The sequence below is a fragment of the Eretmochelys imbricata genome, chromosome 23 (assembly GCF_965152235.1).
Source record: "Eretmochelys imbricata isolate rEreImb1 chromosome 23, rEreImb1.hap1, whole genome shotgun sequence".
Lineage (NCBI taxonomy): Eukaryota > Metazoa > Chordata > Testudines > Cheloniidae > Eretmochelys > Eretmochelys imbricata.
The window spans coordinates 6,941,374-6,954,773 of NC_135594.1; the positions used below are offsets into that span (position 1 = coordinate 6,941,374).

General features: G+C 48.5%; 2 protein-coding genes across 2 annotated transcripts in view; one reads left to right on the plus strand and one right to left on the minus strand.

Annotated features, from left to right (window-relative positions):
* LOC144279285 (uncharacterized) overlaps nt 1–13,400 on the plus strand; it is a 281,818-nt gene that overhangs the window by 128,345 nt on the left and 140,073 nt on the right. The gene's annotated exons all lie outside the window — the stretch shown is intronic.
* The window catches only part of LOC144278974 (galectin-9-like), a 38,144-nt gene continuing 24,777 nt past the window's right edge, over nt 34–13,400 (minus strand). The window contains exons 8-11 of the mRNA XM_077840375.1: nt 10,269–10,298; nt 9,587–9,675; nt 8,864–9,029; nt 34–264 (exon numbers count right to left, since the gene is read on the minus strand). Of these exons, the coding sequence (XP_077696501.1) occupies nt 121–264; nt 8,864–9,029; nt 9,587–9,675; nt 10,269–10,298 (429 nt within the window). The 3' untranslated portion in view covers nt 34–120. The remainder of the gene's footprint in view (nt 265–8,863; nt 9,030–9,586; nt 9,676–10,268; nt 10,299–13,400) is intronic.

The window sequence follows — 13,400 nt, forward strand, 5'->3', positions numbered from 1 at the left end:
GTTGAATGAAGATGATGAGAGGGCTGTGGAAGATGGAGGGCTGTGGAGTGGAGTGGAAGATGAGACTCAGCCCAGTGGATTGAGTCAAATAGTGAGAACTTAGTGGCCCAGGTGGGGCCATCAGTACTGCACGTAGGAGAGTGACACATCCCCCGCTATCTCTAGCTGGTCCACCTGGTTGGCAGGGATGCGGTGGACATAGTCAAACACATGCAGCCCATTCACCGAGACCTGGTAGCAGTTCCTCGTGTTCATTATCTCCATCTGGAAGAGAGAGAAGATTTACATTTGTGTGCCCTGACACCCAAGGATACAAGAACAAATGTTACACGGAAAACACAAGGCCCAGGGGAGCCATCAGTTCATCATGCAGCACATTAGCCAAGAAGATAAAGTTGAAGCCAAGAAAACCTTCTCCTGACCTGCGTGTTTCAAAACCACAAATGTAACATTTTCTAACAGAGCTCCTGAAATAAACAGCAGCTGGCTTATCTCCAAGTTCACCCCTTGTATTACATGATCACAGAGTGTTTATTTCAAGCTCTTTTGATAGGGAACACAGTATGGCTAAGATAGCAACTCAAGCTCCACTTCCTCAGAAGTATCTTTAAAAGATTTGTTTTCAGCAGAAAGCTTACCTGCTTGGGAAAGGAGACGAATGGGGAGAGCAGATCAAAGTATATAAAATCATATTTTTAAAACCCACATTAAAAGAACATGAAGGTTGCAAATTCAAGCACTCAAAAATTAGGTGATGTAGGGATTAATATTGCCCAGCAACCTTAATTCATCTGCCTTGTGTGTGAGCATTATGGTACAGTCTTTAATTACATTAAATCATAGCGATGTAGGACTGGAAGGGACCTCAATAGGTCATCTAGTCCAGTCCCCTGCACTGAGATGGGATTGAGGATTATCTAGACTAGTGGTTCTCAACCCATGGCCTGCAGGCCACTTGCGGCCCAATCAGCACACAGCTGTGGCCCATGTGACATCCTCAGGACCATACATGTGGTATATATATTGCGTGGATGCAGCCCACATAACACATAGAGAGCCGCATATGTGGCCCACAATGGTAAATAGGTTGAGAATCACTGAACTAGACCTGGCTAGGTGTTAGTCTCACCTGTTCTTAAAAACTTTCAATTGACACAGATTCCACAACCTCCTTAGGCAATTTATTCCAGTGCCTAACTACCCTGACAGTTAGGAAGTTTTTACTAATATCCAACCTAAATCTTCCTTTCTTCAATTTAAGCCCATTACTTCTTATCCTGTCATCAGAGGTTAAGGAGAACAATTTACCATCATTCTCTTTATAACAACTTTTTATGTACTAGAAGACTGTTACCATGTCCCTGCTCAGTCTTCTCCAGACTAAACAAACTCAATTTTTTCAATGTTTCCTCATAGGTCATGTTTTCTAGACCTTTAATCATTTTTGTGGCTCTTCTCTAGATTTTGTTCACATCTTTCCTGAAGTGTGGTGCCCAGAACTGGACACAATACTCCAACTGAAGTTTTATCAGGGCTGAGTGGAATAATTACTTGTCATGTCTTCCTTATAACACTCCTGCTAATACATCCCGGAATGATATTTGCCTTTTTTTTTTTTTCTTCCCAACAGTGTTACATTGTCGACTCATATGTAGTTTGTGATTCATTATAACCTCCAGATCCTTTTCTGCAGTACTCCTTCTTAGGCAGTTATTGCCCATTCTGTATTTGTGCAATTGATTATTTCTTCCAAAGTGCAGTACTTTGCATTTATCCGTATTGAATTTCATCCTATTTATTTCACACCATTTATCCAGATTGTCAAGAGCATTTTGAATTCTAATCCTCTCCTCCAAAGCACTTACAAACCCTCCCAGCTTGGAATCATCTGCAGACTTTATAAGTGTGTCTCTATGCCATTATCCAAATCATTTATGAAGATATTGAATAAGAATCAGACCTAAGTCAGATCCTGTGGGACCCCACTTTATATGCCCTTCCAGCTTGATTGTGGACCATTGATCAGTATTCCCCGAGTACACTTTTCAAACCAGTTGTGCACCCACCTTATAATATGTTCATCTAGGCTATATTTCTCTTTGTTTATGAGGCCATGTGAGACAATATTAAAAGCCTTCCTAAAATCAAGATATATCACATCTACCACTTGCCCCCATTCACAAGGCTTGTTACCCTGTCAAAGAAGGATGTTAGGTCGGTTTGACATGATTTGTTCTTGACGAATGCATGTTGACTGTTATTTATCACCTTATTATCTTCTAGGTCCTTACAAATTGATTGTTTTATTATTTGCTCCATTATCTTTCTGGGTATGGAACTTAGGCTGACTGGTCTATAATAACCTGGGTTGTCCTTATTCTCCTTTTTATAGCTAAGTACTGTATTTGTCCTTTTCCAAATCTCTGGGATCTCTCCCATCCTCCATGAGTTTTCAAAAATAATTGCTAATGGCTCAGATCTCTTCAGCCAGTTCCTAAAGTATTCTATGAATTATTTTGTCAGGCCTTGGTGACTTGAAGACATCTAACTTGACTAAGTAATTCTTAACGTGTTCTTTCCCTATTTTAGCCTCAGATCCTACCCCATTTACACTGATGTTCACTATGTTAGTCGTCCAATCACTGCTAACATTTTTGTTGAATACTGAAACAAAAAAAGCAAGTAATACTTCAGCCATTGCTGTGTTTTCTATTGTTATCTTTCCGTCCTCATTGAGTAATGGGCCTACTCTGTCCTTGGTCTTCCTCTTGCTTCTTGTGTATTTGTAAAATGTTTTCTTGTTACTCTTTATGTACCTAGCTAGTTTAATCTCATTTTGTGCCTTGGCCTTTCCAATTCTGCCCCTACATACTTGTTTTTGTTTTTGCTTGTTTGTTTATATCCATCCTTTGTAATTTGACCTAGTTTACACTTTTGTATGACTCTTTTTTGAGTTTTGGTCGTTGAAGAACTCCTGGTTAAGCCAGGGTGTCCTCTTGCCATACTTCCTATCTTTCCTGTGCATTAGGATAGTTTGCTCTTGTGCCCTTGATAATGTCTCTTTTAAAAAGTGCCAACTCTTTTTCCCCTTAGAATTGCTTCCCATTGATCTTACCTACCAACTCCCTGAGTTTGCTAAAGTCTGCCTTTTTGAAGTCCATTGTCTGTATTCTGCTTTTTTCCCCTACTACCATTCCTTAGAATCAGGAACTCTTTATCATTTCATGATCACTTTCACCCATCTGCCTTCCACCTTCAAACGCTCAACCAATTCCTCCCTGTTTGTCAGAATCAAATCTAGACCAGCCTCTCCCCTAGTCACTTTCTCCATCTTCTGTAATAAAAAGTGCATTTCAAGAACTTGTTGGATGATCTGTGCCCTGCTGTATTATTTTCCCAACAAATGTCCTGTTAGTTGAGGTCTCCCATCACCACCAAGTCCTGGGCTTTGCATGATTTTGTGAGCTGTTTAAAAAAACCCTCATTCACCTCATCTTCCTGGTTAGGTGGCCTATCGTAGGCCTGTACCATGACTGCACCCTTGTTTTTTACCCCTTTTTATCCTTACCCAGCGGCTTTCAGCAGGTCTTTCTCCCACTTCTATCTCCACCTCAGTTAGAGTGTAGACATCTTTGATATGCAAGGCAACGCCTCCCCGCTTTTTTCCCTGCCTGTCATTGCTGAACAAGCTGAACTCTTCTATACCAATGTTCCAGGCATGTGAATTATCCCGCCAAGTATCTGTGATGCCAGTTATGTTGCAATTGAGATTATTCATTGGTATTTCTCGTTCTTCCTGCTTATTCCCCATACTTCTTACATTAGTATACAGACATCTAAGATGTTCATTGGGTTTCTCCTCTACATTCCCTCTTCTCTTCATTGTCCCTGCTGTGATTGCCCATGTCCCATAGTCTGACCCTTCACCAAGTCTCCATGTTTTGGACTTACATGTGAGCTTTTGTCACCTGCCCCCATCAGACCTAGTTTAAAGCCGGCCTCAGTAAGTCAGCCAGTGTGTATCTGAAGATACTCTTCCCCTTCCTTGACAGATGGACCCCATCTCTGCTCAGCAGTCCTGCTCTTTGGAACAGCATCCCGTGGTCGAGGAAGTTGAAGCCCTCCTGGCAACATCATCCACGCAGCCCAGCATTCACCTCCAGGATGTGTCTGTCACTGCCTGGGCCCCTACCCTTGACTAAAAGGATCAATGAGATCATACCTGCCCCCTGCCCCAATTCCTTCTGCCTCACTTCCAGAGCCCTGTAGTCACTGCTGACCTGCTCAGGGTCATACCTTGCAGTAAATCATTAGTGCCACATGGATGAGCAACACAGAGTAGTAGTCAGAGGGCCAGATGATCCTCGGCAATCCCTCTGTAACATCTCTGACACAGGCACCTGGCAGGCAGTACACCTCCCAGGATGCCAGGTCAAGACTGCAGATGGATGCCTCCGTCCCCCTTAAGAGGGAGTCACTGACCACCACCGCCACCCTTTGGTTCCTCTTGGGAGTGGTGGCTGTGATCCTGCTAGCCTCAGGAGTATATGGCTTCTCCTCCATTCATCATCCCTCATTGCTAGGGCAGCATACCCATTTTTTGATCTCTGTAGATGGTGTGTTGGGAGCAAGGGTGGAGCACTGCCTGCCATCAGAAGTAACCAGTAGCTGGATTTCTCCCTGTAAAGAAGATGTTTCCTCCTCCCCTGGTGGTGCTAATGCAGTCCTCTCCAGCTGGATTGCTTCCTCAGCCTTGGAGGTCTCCATATGCATGTTTTCAATGAATTCCTTGTATGCACGGCTGCTCCTCAGCCTAGCCACCTCCTCCTGAAACTCTCCCACCTGCTTCCTGAGAGAGTCTCTCAGTAGGCATCTCTCACACTGGACGGTCCCCCAGTCTGGCTTTCTGTGATGGGCAAATGCAGGCCACAGCCTCTGAAAATCCGCACCAGGCCTGTGTAGAGGCATCTGTGGTTGGGTTCTGTCTGGACACAGGTGCGAGTGGAGGAGCCAGGGGCAGTGTGGGCATTGGTGCTATGGCCTTTCTGAATCATGCTGAGATGAATCAGGCTTGTGTAGTAAAGGTGGCTATTGTTTGCAGGACCCCGGCCTCATTCAGTGCACAGGATGGACGGTGTGTTGGGATGAATCAGGCTTGTGTAGTAAAGGTGGCTATTGTTTGCAGGACCCCAGCCTCATTCAGTGCACAGGATGGACGGTGTGTTGGGATGAATCAGGTTTGTGTAGTAAAGGTGGCTATTGTTTGCAGGACCCCGCTCTCATTTGCTGCAGAAGTTAGAAGATATGTGGTGAATGAGGCAGGGTAATTGCAGGCAGAGGAAAGGATTTCCCATGGTTAGGGCAGTTGAATGCTGCCACAGAGTTCCTGTGTGAGTCACTTAAATGAAAATATTCACTGGGGGGGCGCAGTCATTGTGTGTTTCTCATTTTCTGGGTTCCCAACTTGAGATCATGGAGCCTGATTTGCAGAAGGGCTGAGTGTTTGTAACTGCAAGGGACATCAGTGGGAGTTACAATTGAGCATATGAGGTATTATACAAACGCTGAACACTCTGAGAAATCAGGACGCAGGTATCTCAAGTTAGGTGCCCCAAATCACTCTTGACAATACTGACTCTTTGTGCCTCGGTTCCCCATTTGTAAAAAGTGGATAATACTGTCTCACACCTGACAGAGGTGTCACTAATCTTTGTGTTGCCTCAGATGTCACAGTAGTGAGTGTCATTGAAAAGCCCATGAGGAAATGGAATAATTCTATATGCCGTACAATGTTTAGGTGGGGTGTGGCAAATAAGGCAGGAGCCAATCGTTGAATGAGGAGGATAAAAAAGTCTTCAAATGTTGCCTCACTCCCTGAGCACAGTTCATCCTGTGCACTGAATGAGGCAGAGATCCTTTTGAAAAAATAGTCGTTAGTCGGTGTACTTGGCATTAAAGGCTGTACTGTGATACACACCCACAAGGGGGCAGAGTTAAGGTTGCCTGGGGAATCTTACCTCTTGCATTTCTTAATTTTTGAGTGCTTGCAACTTTAACGCTCTTTTAATCTAGATACTTTTTAAATGTAACTTTTTGGTTTTTGCAAAAGCAAACAGCAAAACCTGAAACTTCATTACATGGAGCTGTATTGGTCCCCACGTGGGTCCTCAGTAGGGTTGGGACCTTTGGGCCCACAGCACAGACTGCAACTCCTCAAGCTGAGTAACTGGTAGCAAACAGTAGAAGGCTGTTATATGGACTGGTCACTAGATGGGGATGAGACACACTTTGCCTGTGCATTTCACAGCAATGTGTTGACCATACAGGAATGGTGAGATTTTCAGTCCTGATTTGTGTGCTCTAGTGCAGCAGTTCTCAGCCAGCAGTCCAGGGGCCCCCAGGGTGGCTGTGAGCAGGTTTTGGGGGGGGCTGCCAAGCAGGGCCAATGTTAGACTTGTTGCGGCCCAGGGCAGAAAGCTCAACCCCTGCTGTGTGGGGCTGAAGCCCAGGGCTTCCAGCCCTGCCACCGCTGAAGCCGAAGCCTGAGTAACTTGTTTTTGTGGGGATCCCTGTGGCATTTAGTGGGCGCTGGAACATTTTAAATAGTGGGGGTGCTGTCCACTCTCCCCCCCTCCCCAGAGCTGAGGCAAAGCCCCAGGCACGGGGAGGCAGCTGAGACGCCGGGTATGTTGAGTGGCAGCCGGGACCCCAGGAGTGCTGCAGCACCACCACCCCCCCGCCTTCACACCCATTATTCCCATACCTATGGTGGCTTGGGGCCCTGGGCAACTGCCCTACTTGCTACCCCCTAATGCTGGCCCTGGCTTTTATATGCAGAAAACCAGTCGTTGTGGCACTGGTGGGTCGTGGAGTGTTTGTAGCATGTTGTGGCGGTGGGGTGGGGGGAGGGGACGGGTCCTCAGAAAGGAAAAGGTTGAGGACCCCTGCTCTAGAGGATACAGACACATCTGCTGTTGTGCTGCCTTTCTTGAGTCCTGTCCCTCTTGGCTTCTATCTGCCACTACACCACTTTAAAGGATGTACTCTAGTTAAAGAGGAATTTTTGTGGGGGTAGTTCTCTAGCCCATGTTATACAGAAGGTCAGACTGGATGCTCACAGTTGTCCCTTCTGGCCTTGGAAGCTATCATAGAATCATAGGACTGGAAGGGACCTCGAGAGGTCACCTAGTCCAGAGCCCTGCACTCATGGCAAGACTATGTATTATCATCCCTGACAGGTGTTTGTCTAACTTGCTCTTAAAAATTTCCAATGATGGAGATTTCACAATCTCCCTAGGAAATTTATTCCAATGGTTAACCACCCTGACAGTTAGGAATTTTATCTTAATGTCCAACCTAAACCTCCCTTGCTGCAATTTAAGCTCATTACTTCTTGTCCCAGCCTCAGAGGTTAAGAAGAACAATTTTTCTTCCTCCTCCTTGTAACACCCTTTTATATACTTGAAAACTGCTATCAGATCCCCTCTCAGCCTTCTCTTCTCCAGACTAAACAAACCCAGTTTTTTCAATATTCCTTCATAGGTCATGTTTTCTAGACCTTTAATCATTTTTGTTGCTCTTCTCTGGACTTTCTCCAATTTGTCCACATCTTTCCTGAAATGTGGCGCCCAGAACTGGACACAATACTCCAGTTGACACCGGCCGCTCCTTGGCATTTCCTGTTGGCTGGTTTAGGCAGCTGCCACTCAGCCCGCTGGCTTTTGTGGATCCCAGTCTTAGGCACCTAACTTTCCCCTGGCACTGTACGGGGAGCTGAATGCCCAGCTTGAGGCTGTGGATTCTTCTAGACAGCAGGGAACCTAAAAGTTGGGCTCAGCAGTGCAGTGCCTAAGTCCCCTTAGTCTCTAAGGTGCCCCTAGTACTCCTTTTCTTTTTGCGAATACAGACTAACACGGCTGCTACTCTGAAATAAGTCCCCTTTGTGGGTCTTGCCCTAGAGCTTCTCAGCAAAGTGGTCGCAAGGATTCTTGAGCATGAGCAAAACAACCTATTTCTTCCAAGCTTCATTCTTGGAAATGGCTGAACTGTTTCTACTGAAACTTACCAAAAAAATCAGTCTGAAGCTCATACCTGGCTGGGGAAATTTCATCCTGAATTTCAGGCTAAGTTATAAGCAACTGAAAACAGGTTCTTGTAATGGAAAGTGTCAAGCAACCTTAATAATAAGTAAAGGAGGACTTGTGGCACCTTAGAGACTAACAAATTTATTTCAGCATAAGCTTTCATGAGTTCCAGCTCACTTCATCGGATGCTATAAAGATGAATGATCCAGAGCCAGAGCACAGGATCTTATCCCTGTCTCTTACAAGAATAGGGGGCTATTCCATGAAATTAAAGGAAATACTTTTTCACATTAGGCACAGTTAGACTGTAGGGCTCACTGCCACAGGCTTTCATTGAGGCCAAGAAATTAACAAGATTCCACACACACACAAATATAAAAATCTGGCATTCTACTAGTTAATTCTAACAGTTTTGACAGGGATAGAACACCTCATGCTGAGCCAATCTCTAATTAGTAGGCACTTGGCCATGTGAAAAGCAACCAACTAATGGATCTGGACTGTTTCTGTATCTGTACAATTGCAATATGGGTGAACTTTAAATTCTCACACTCTGTCGGTGGCAAGACCCCCAAAGGGGAAAGGAAGATGGGAAAATATTTTGTTGGTCATGATGCAGTCTCAGCATGAAATGTCTCTGAAGGATTTAGTTCCACAGGGGCCTGTGGCTCTGTGGATTCCCAGTGGGCCTGATTCCCGACTGCACAGCACCCCAGCTGAAGCATGAAGCTGAGAACATGTTCCCGAGCGTGCCTCAGACAGCTGCCTTTGGGGCTCACCTGGAAAGCCTGGCCTGGCGCAAAAGGCAGGGTAGCACTGTGCCTCTCCTCTGAGCCCCACGTGCCATGCGTTTGAGTATTCCTAACCAGCACCCTATCCTTCAGCCGTGGGTTGATGTGCAGGGCGATGTTGCCGGTCATGCTGTTTTTCAGATTGACGTGAAAGCTATGAGGAGGGAGAAAGGGTTTGTTCAGAGCTTTTTACGACAAGGGCTCAGGGAGAAATGTACCAGGATGGTGCACACTGGAGAGTGGGACAGACCCATGTCCTGTAGCCAGGGCCACCTTCAACACCCCCCCAACCCCCCACCCCTCTCTGGGCATTGGAGCCCACACAACTTTGACCAGGAGTCCCTATGCCCAGCTCCTGGCAATTCCCCCCCCCCCCGGACTTTCCCATCTGCCTTCAGCATCTTGTGACCAGACCACTCTGCTTGTGGAGAAGGAATATTAGGAAGGGGGATTGCATCCAGCTGGGCCTGGTGCTTAGCGTTTGCATCACAAATGAAGACAAAGGGTTTTGTTTGTCACATGCTGAGTGCAGCAACCCACCCCTTCCGCCCCATTTCTAAAGCATTCTTGCTTGGTGAGTCTCTCACCCATCCCACCTCTATCCCAGGCTGTAACCTATCAGCTGTGTTTGTGTGATGGTGGGTGAAAACCAGCCCATTCACATGGTCCCAAAGCCCCCATGTTCCCCTCCAGGCTGCATCAGAAACCTACCGGTTTGCATGGAAAGGCACGTTCCCCACAATGGTGATCTTGCGGGCCTGGGCGATATTCTCTGGGATGGCCACTTGGAATGGGACGACCTGAAAAGAATGCCCAAAATCTCATAGGCCACAGTCCTTTCCCACAGCACCCAAGTGCGGGGAGCCAGGGGAGGCTGTCATAACCACAGATTGGGGTTAAAGGCCTCGGGTAGGGGATGGAGTGGCTCAGGGGGAGGGGGCACCTGGACAGCGCCGCTGGAGGGGGGTTGTTACTGGCTCTGTTGGTCAAGGATTGGTTGTGTCCCGACCAGCTTAGCTCTGCCACACCAGGCTCAGCGAGGTGCAGCCCCTACACAGCTGCCCTGGGGCAGAGGGCTAAGCAAGCAGCTGCCCCCACCTCGGGGCTGTGCTCCTGCTCCTGCCTTCCGTATGGAGCAGCTGACTCAGTCCCCATGTGCTTGCACAGACCCCGTTCCTCTGGTGCCACACCTGTGCAGGCCAGGCCAGCAGCACTCGCTGGGCAGCCCAGCGGCCTTTAGCTCCTATCGTCGTGAGCAACTGAGATGGGGGTTGAGGCTCTGGGCCAAGGCAGGAGTGATTCTGGGGGGCGGCTCCTGCTGAGATAAGCCGGAAAATCCTGACCCCGACCCGGCTCTCACTAGTTCCTTCTCGCTGTTTGGCTGGGTACTCACAGGGTTGGTCACAGTCACAGGAGTGTTGTGCTGAGGAGAGAAGTCACGAAGGCAGTCAGGACAGGCCCTCATACATCACCGTGTAACACCCCCCAGTGCTGGCTGGGGAGCGCCAGTGGCTAAGCCCCTGGCAGGAGGCTCTGGTGTGGGGACTGCACCAGGCCTTCCCTGTTCTTTGACAGGCCGTTGGCAAGAGCACTAGGCACTAGGCACAAACCTACCCGGCCTGTGTTTCCTCCTATCTCTCTGCAGGGCGCAGGGAACGCCGTGTGGGTTCCTCCTTAAACGAAAGGCCACAGAGCTCTTTTCTCCCCAGAAGGGAGTCAGTGTCTGCTGCTCAGGACTCATGAGCACCCCTACAATAACAACCCAGCGCTCTTGTCCTGAGCAGCCCGGGCATTCCCGCAGCCAGTGGGCATGGGAGTCAGGGCAAGGCAGACCAGTGACCCACGAGGACTACATCAGGCAGCTGTGAATGCCAGCTGCCATCTCCATGGAGCTGGCCACAGCTGGCTCCCAGAATGTGCCTCTGGGCCCTTGGGTGAACCCCCGCCCAGCTCTCAGCATTGTCACCATTCCCAGAAATGCTCTCAGTAGCATTCAGCTTGTGAACTTTACAGTCGGGCACACTTCTCGCCTATGCTCGCTGCATCCAGCCTGCACTCTAGGTCATCTCCTGAGCATAACTCACCTCTGACAGGAGCTTCCCCAGCCTCTATAGCAGCTTTGACTAAGAACAACCCATAAAACCTGCCACCTTCCTGCCAGCAATAATGCCTTGAAGGAGCCCAAAATCAGGAAAGCAAGGAAACAAACAGCAATTTACAGGCACGTTTGTGAGAGATCAAATGCAATGGAGAAGATGGATAAAAAAGAAACCTTAGAAGAGCCCAGCTTCTCCTGCTCCCCAGGGACTGAAACTGCCCCCAGATCTGCTGGGAATCATAGTGCCTCCAGGACAGGGGCATCCCAGGCAGCCAACATGCACTTCCTCCTGCCAGTATGCCCCACCTCTGCCAGGGAGGGGTCATCACTCCTGATCAGAGAGGCGTTCAGCATCTGTGGCCCATTTGAGTCTTTGTCTCTCTGTCGAGGGACCGTGTGAGGGGGCACCTGCCACCAGGAACTGAACTGAGACCCATCAAACTCATTGCACTGCTGGGAGCTTTAGGAGGAGCTGTTTTTCTTTCAAGAGGTTTGGAATGGAGCAAGATGCCGGGCCATGGGTTTGGCATGAACAATAAAAGGGAAAGAGCAGACCTGAAGGTCAAGGGGTGATGGAACGGCAGGGAAGGGCAGCCTGGGGAAGGGAAGGAGTGTGCTTGGTGCCCTGGAGCTAGCTGGGGGCAGATGCAGCCAGGCAGGGGGTTGAGACATCCCAGGAAGGAAGCCTGGTGACCCCACTGCAATAAAAGCCAGGAGAGGAAACCCACTGCGGATAAAAGAAAACACAAGGCCAATAATGGAAGTGGAGGGCAGGAAGCGTGTTAAATAACTAGCAGCTCCTCCTCCTCTGTGTACCCAAGAGAAAGTGTGCCTTGTGGGGAGTTGCACAGAAATAACAACTGGGCTGATCCACCGCAAAGTATCAACTAATCAGTGGAGCTGTGACAGCTGGGGATTTCACCGACAGACCAGGCAGCAGGGAACATCAGGAATACCAATGCCACCATCCCAGCACTGGGCTAAAACAGACCCACAGAACAAGTTACAGGTTGGGAGTGAATAAAAACTGCCTGGCAGAGAACAGGCAGCAAAGAGAAGACAGGGATCAGTATTCCATGAGCTTAATACTGATGTGTAGGAGAGGCAAATTCCCTCTGGATTCACAGGCACAGATAAGCACAAATGAGAGATCCAGCGTGAACTGTGCAGCAAAGATGGGGCTCGGTGAATCTAGATCTCCCACCTGAGGGACAGAATAATCACAGTGATTATAATTTGGGAGAGGGCAACCATGCAGAGAGAGACAGAGACCTGGGGTTTAAACTGAGACACCTTTACAATGGATCGAAGGAAGCACACTTTTACCCAGCAGCTAATCAGTGTGTGGAATTCACCGCTGCAGGACAGCACAGAAATCAGAAAGGAAAGAGTTGCATGCTGGGTCCTTCTGGACGGTCTAGGAACACAGGGCTGGAAGCGGCTGCCTGGGTCATGGAGTCCAGTCCCTGCTTTCACAGGCAACCCCATCATCTAATCCCACTTATGCATTTATCAAGCTCCATCTTAAAACCAGCTAGGTTTCTTGCCCCCATGACTACTTTGGAGGGCTGGTCCAGAACCAATTCAGTAGCCGATTCAAGGGCTTAGGCTGGTCCCGTTTTAATTAGCTCAGACAATGGCCCTTTCCCTGGGAAACTTTCACAGTTTAGTAAAATTCATTATTCCAAAACACTTCCTGCTATTTACCCCACTTTCATTTGCTCAGTTTCATTCCCTTACTCCTGAGTCTACCCCCTTTGCGCCCCCCCTAAACTAGTCCTCTTTCTCCCTGGTGTCTGTACCCTTCACACCTGTCCTATGGCTCACCATGCGATCCATCTACGTGGACTGTTCACTCCAGGCTAGAGCCACAAAGGACCGTATTGCCTAACTGCTTCTTTAAGTGCTCAACCCTTACAGAAAGGTGCAGTGGCTGAGTGGTTAAGGTGCTTGGCTACAGCCCTGAAGGGAACGGTGCCCTCCTGTTCACCCACCTGTTCAAGGGGTACCTGATCCATCAGGTTAGGGCAGTCAAAGGTGGTCAGATGTGATCTGGCCACATCACTCCTTTGTGTATCATTGGCCATGAAACTGCCCTGTCATTGGAGCAGCAGGGGTAATGCTCGCTCAGGTAGAGGTACCCGCACTAGCTCTGAGCGAGCTAGGTGTCACCCAGCCTATATCACCTGTGGGCTTGCTTCAGTAGGAGTGCGCGGAGCGTGCCTAGCCCCCCAAAAGATGGCCGGGACTGTGCTCCAGTCCTAAAAAACGGTGCTGGAAGGGAGGGTGCGGCAGGTAGTGGCAGCGGCCGCAGCAGGGGGACCCCTCGCTGCTCAGCTCAGCTGCTATCAACAGGGAAGGAGTGATGCTAGGGTGATGGAATACCCTGCCCAGCAGTCCCTTGCAGGAGAAGGCTGAGCACCACCC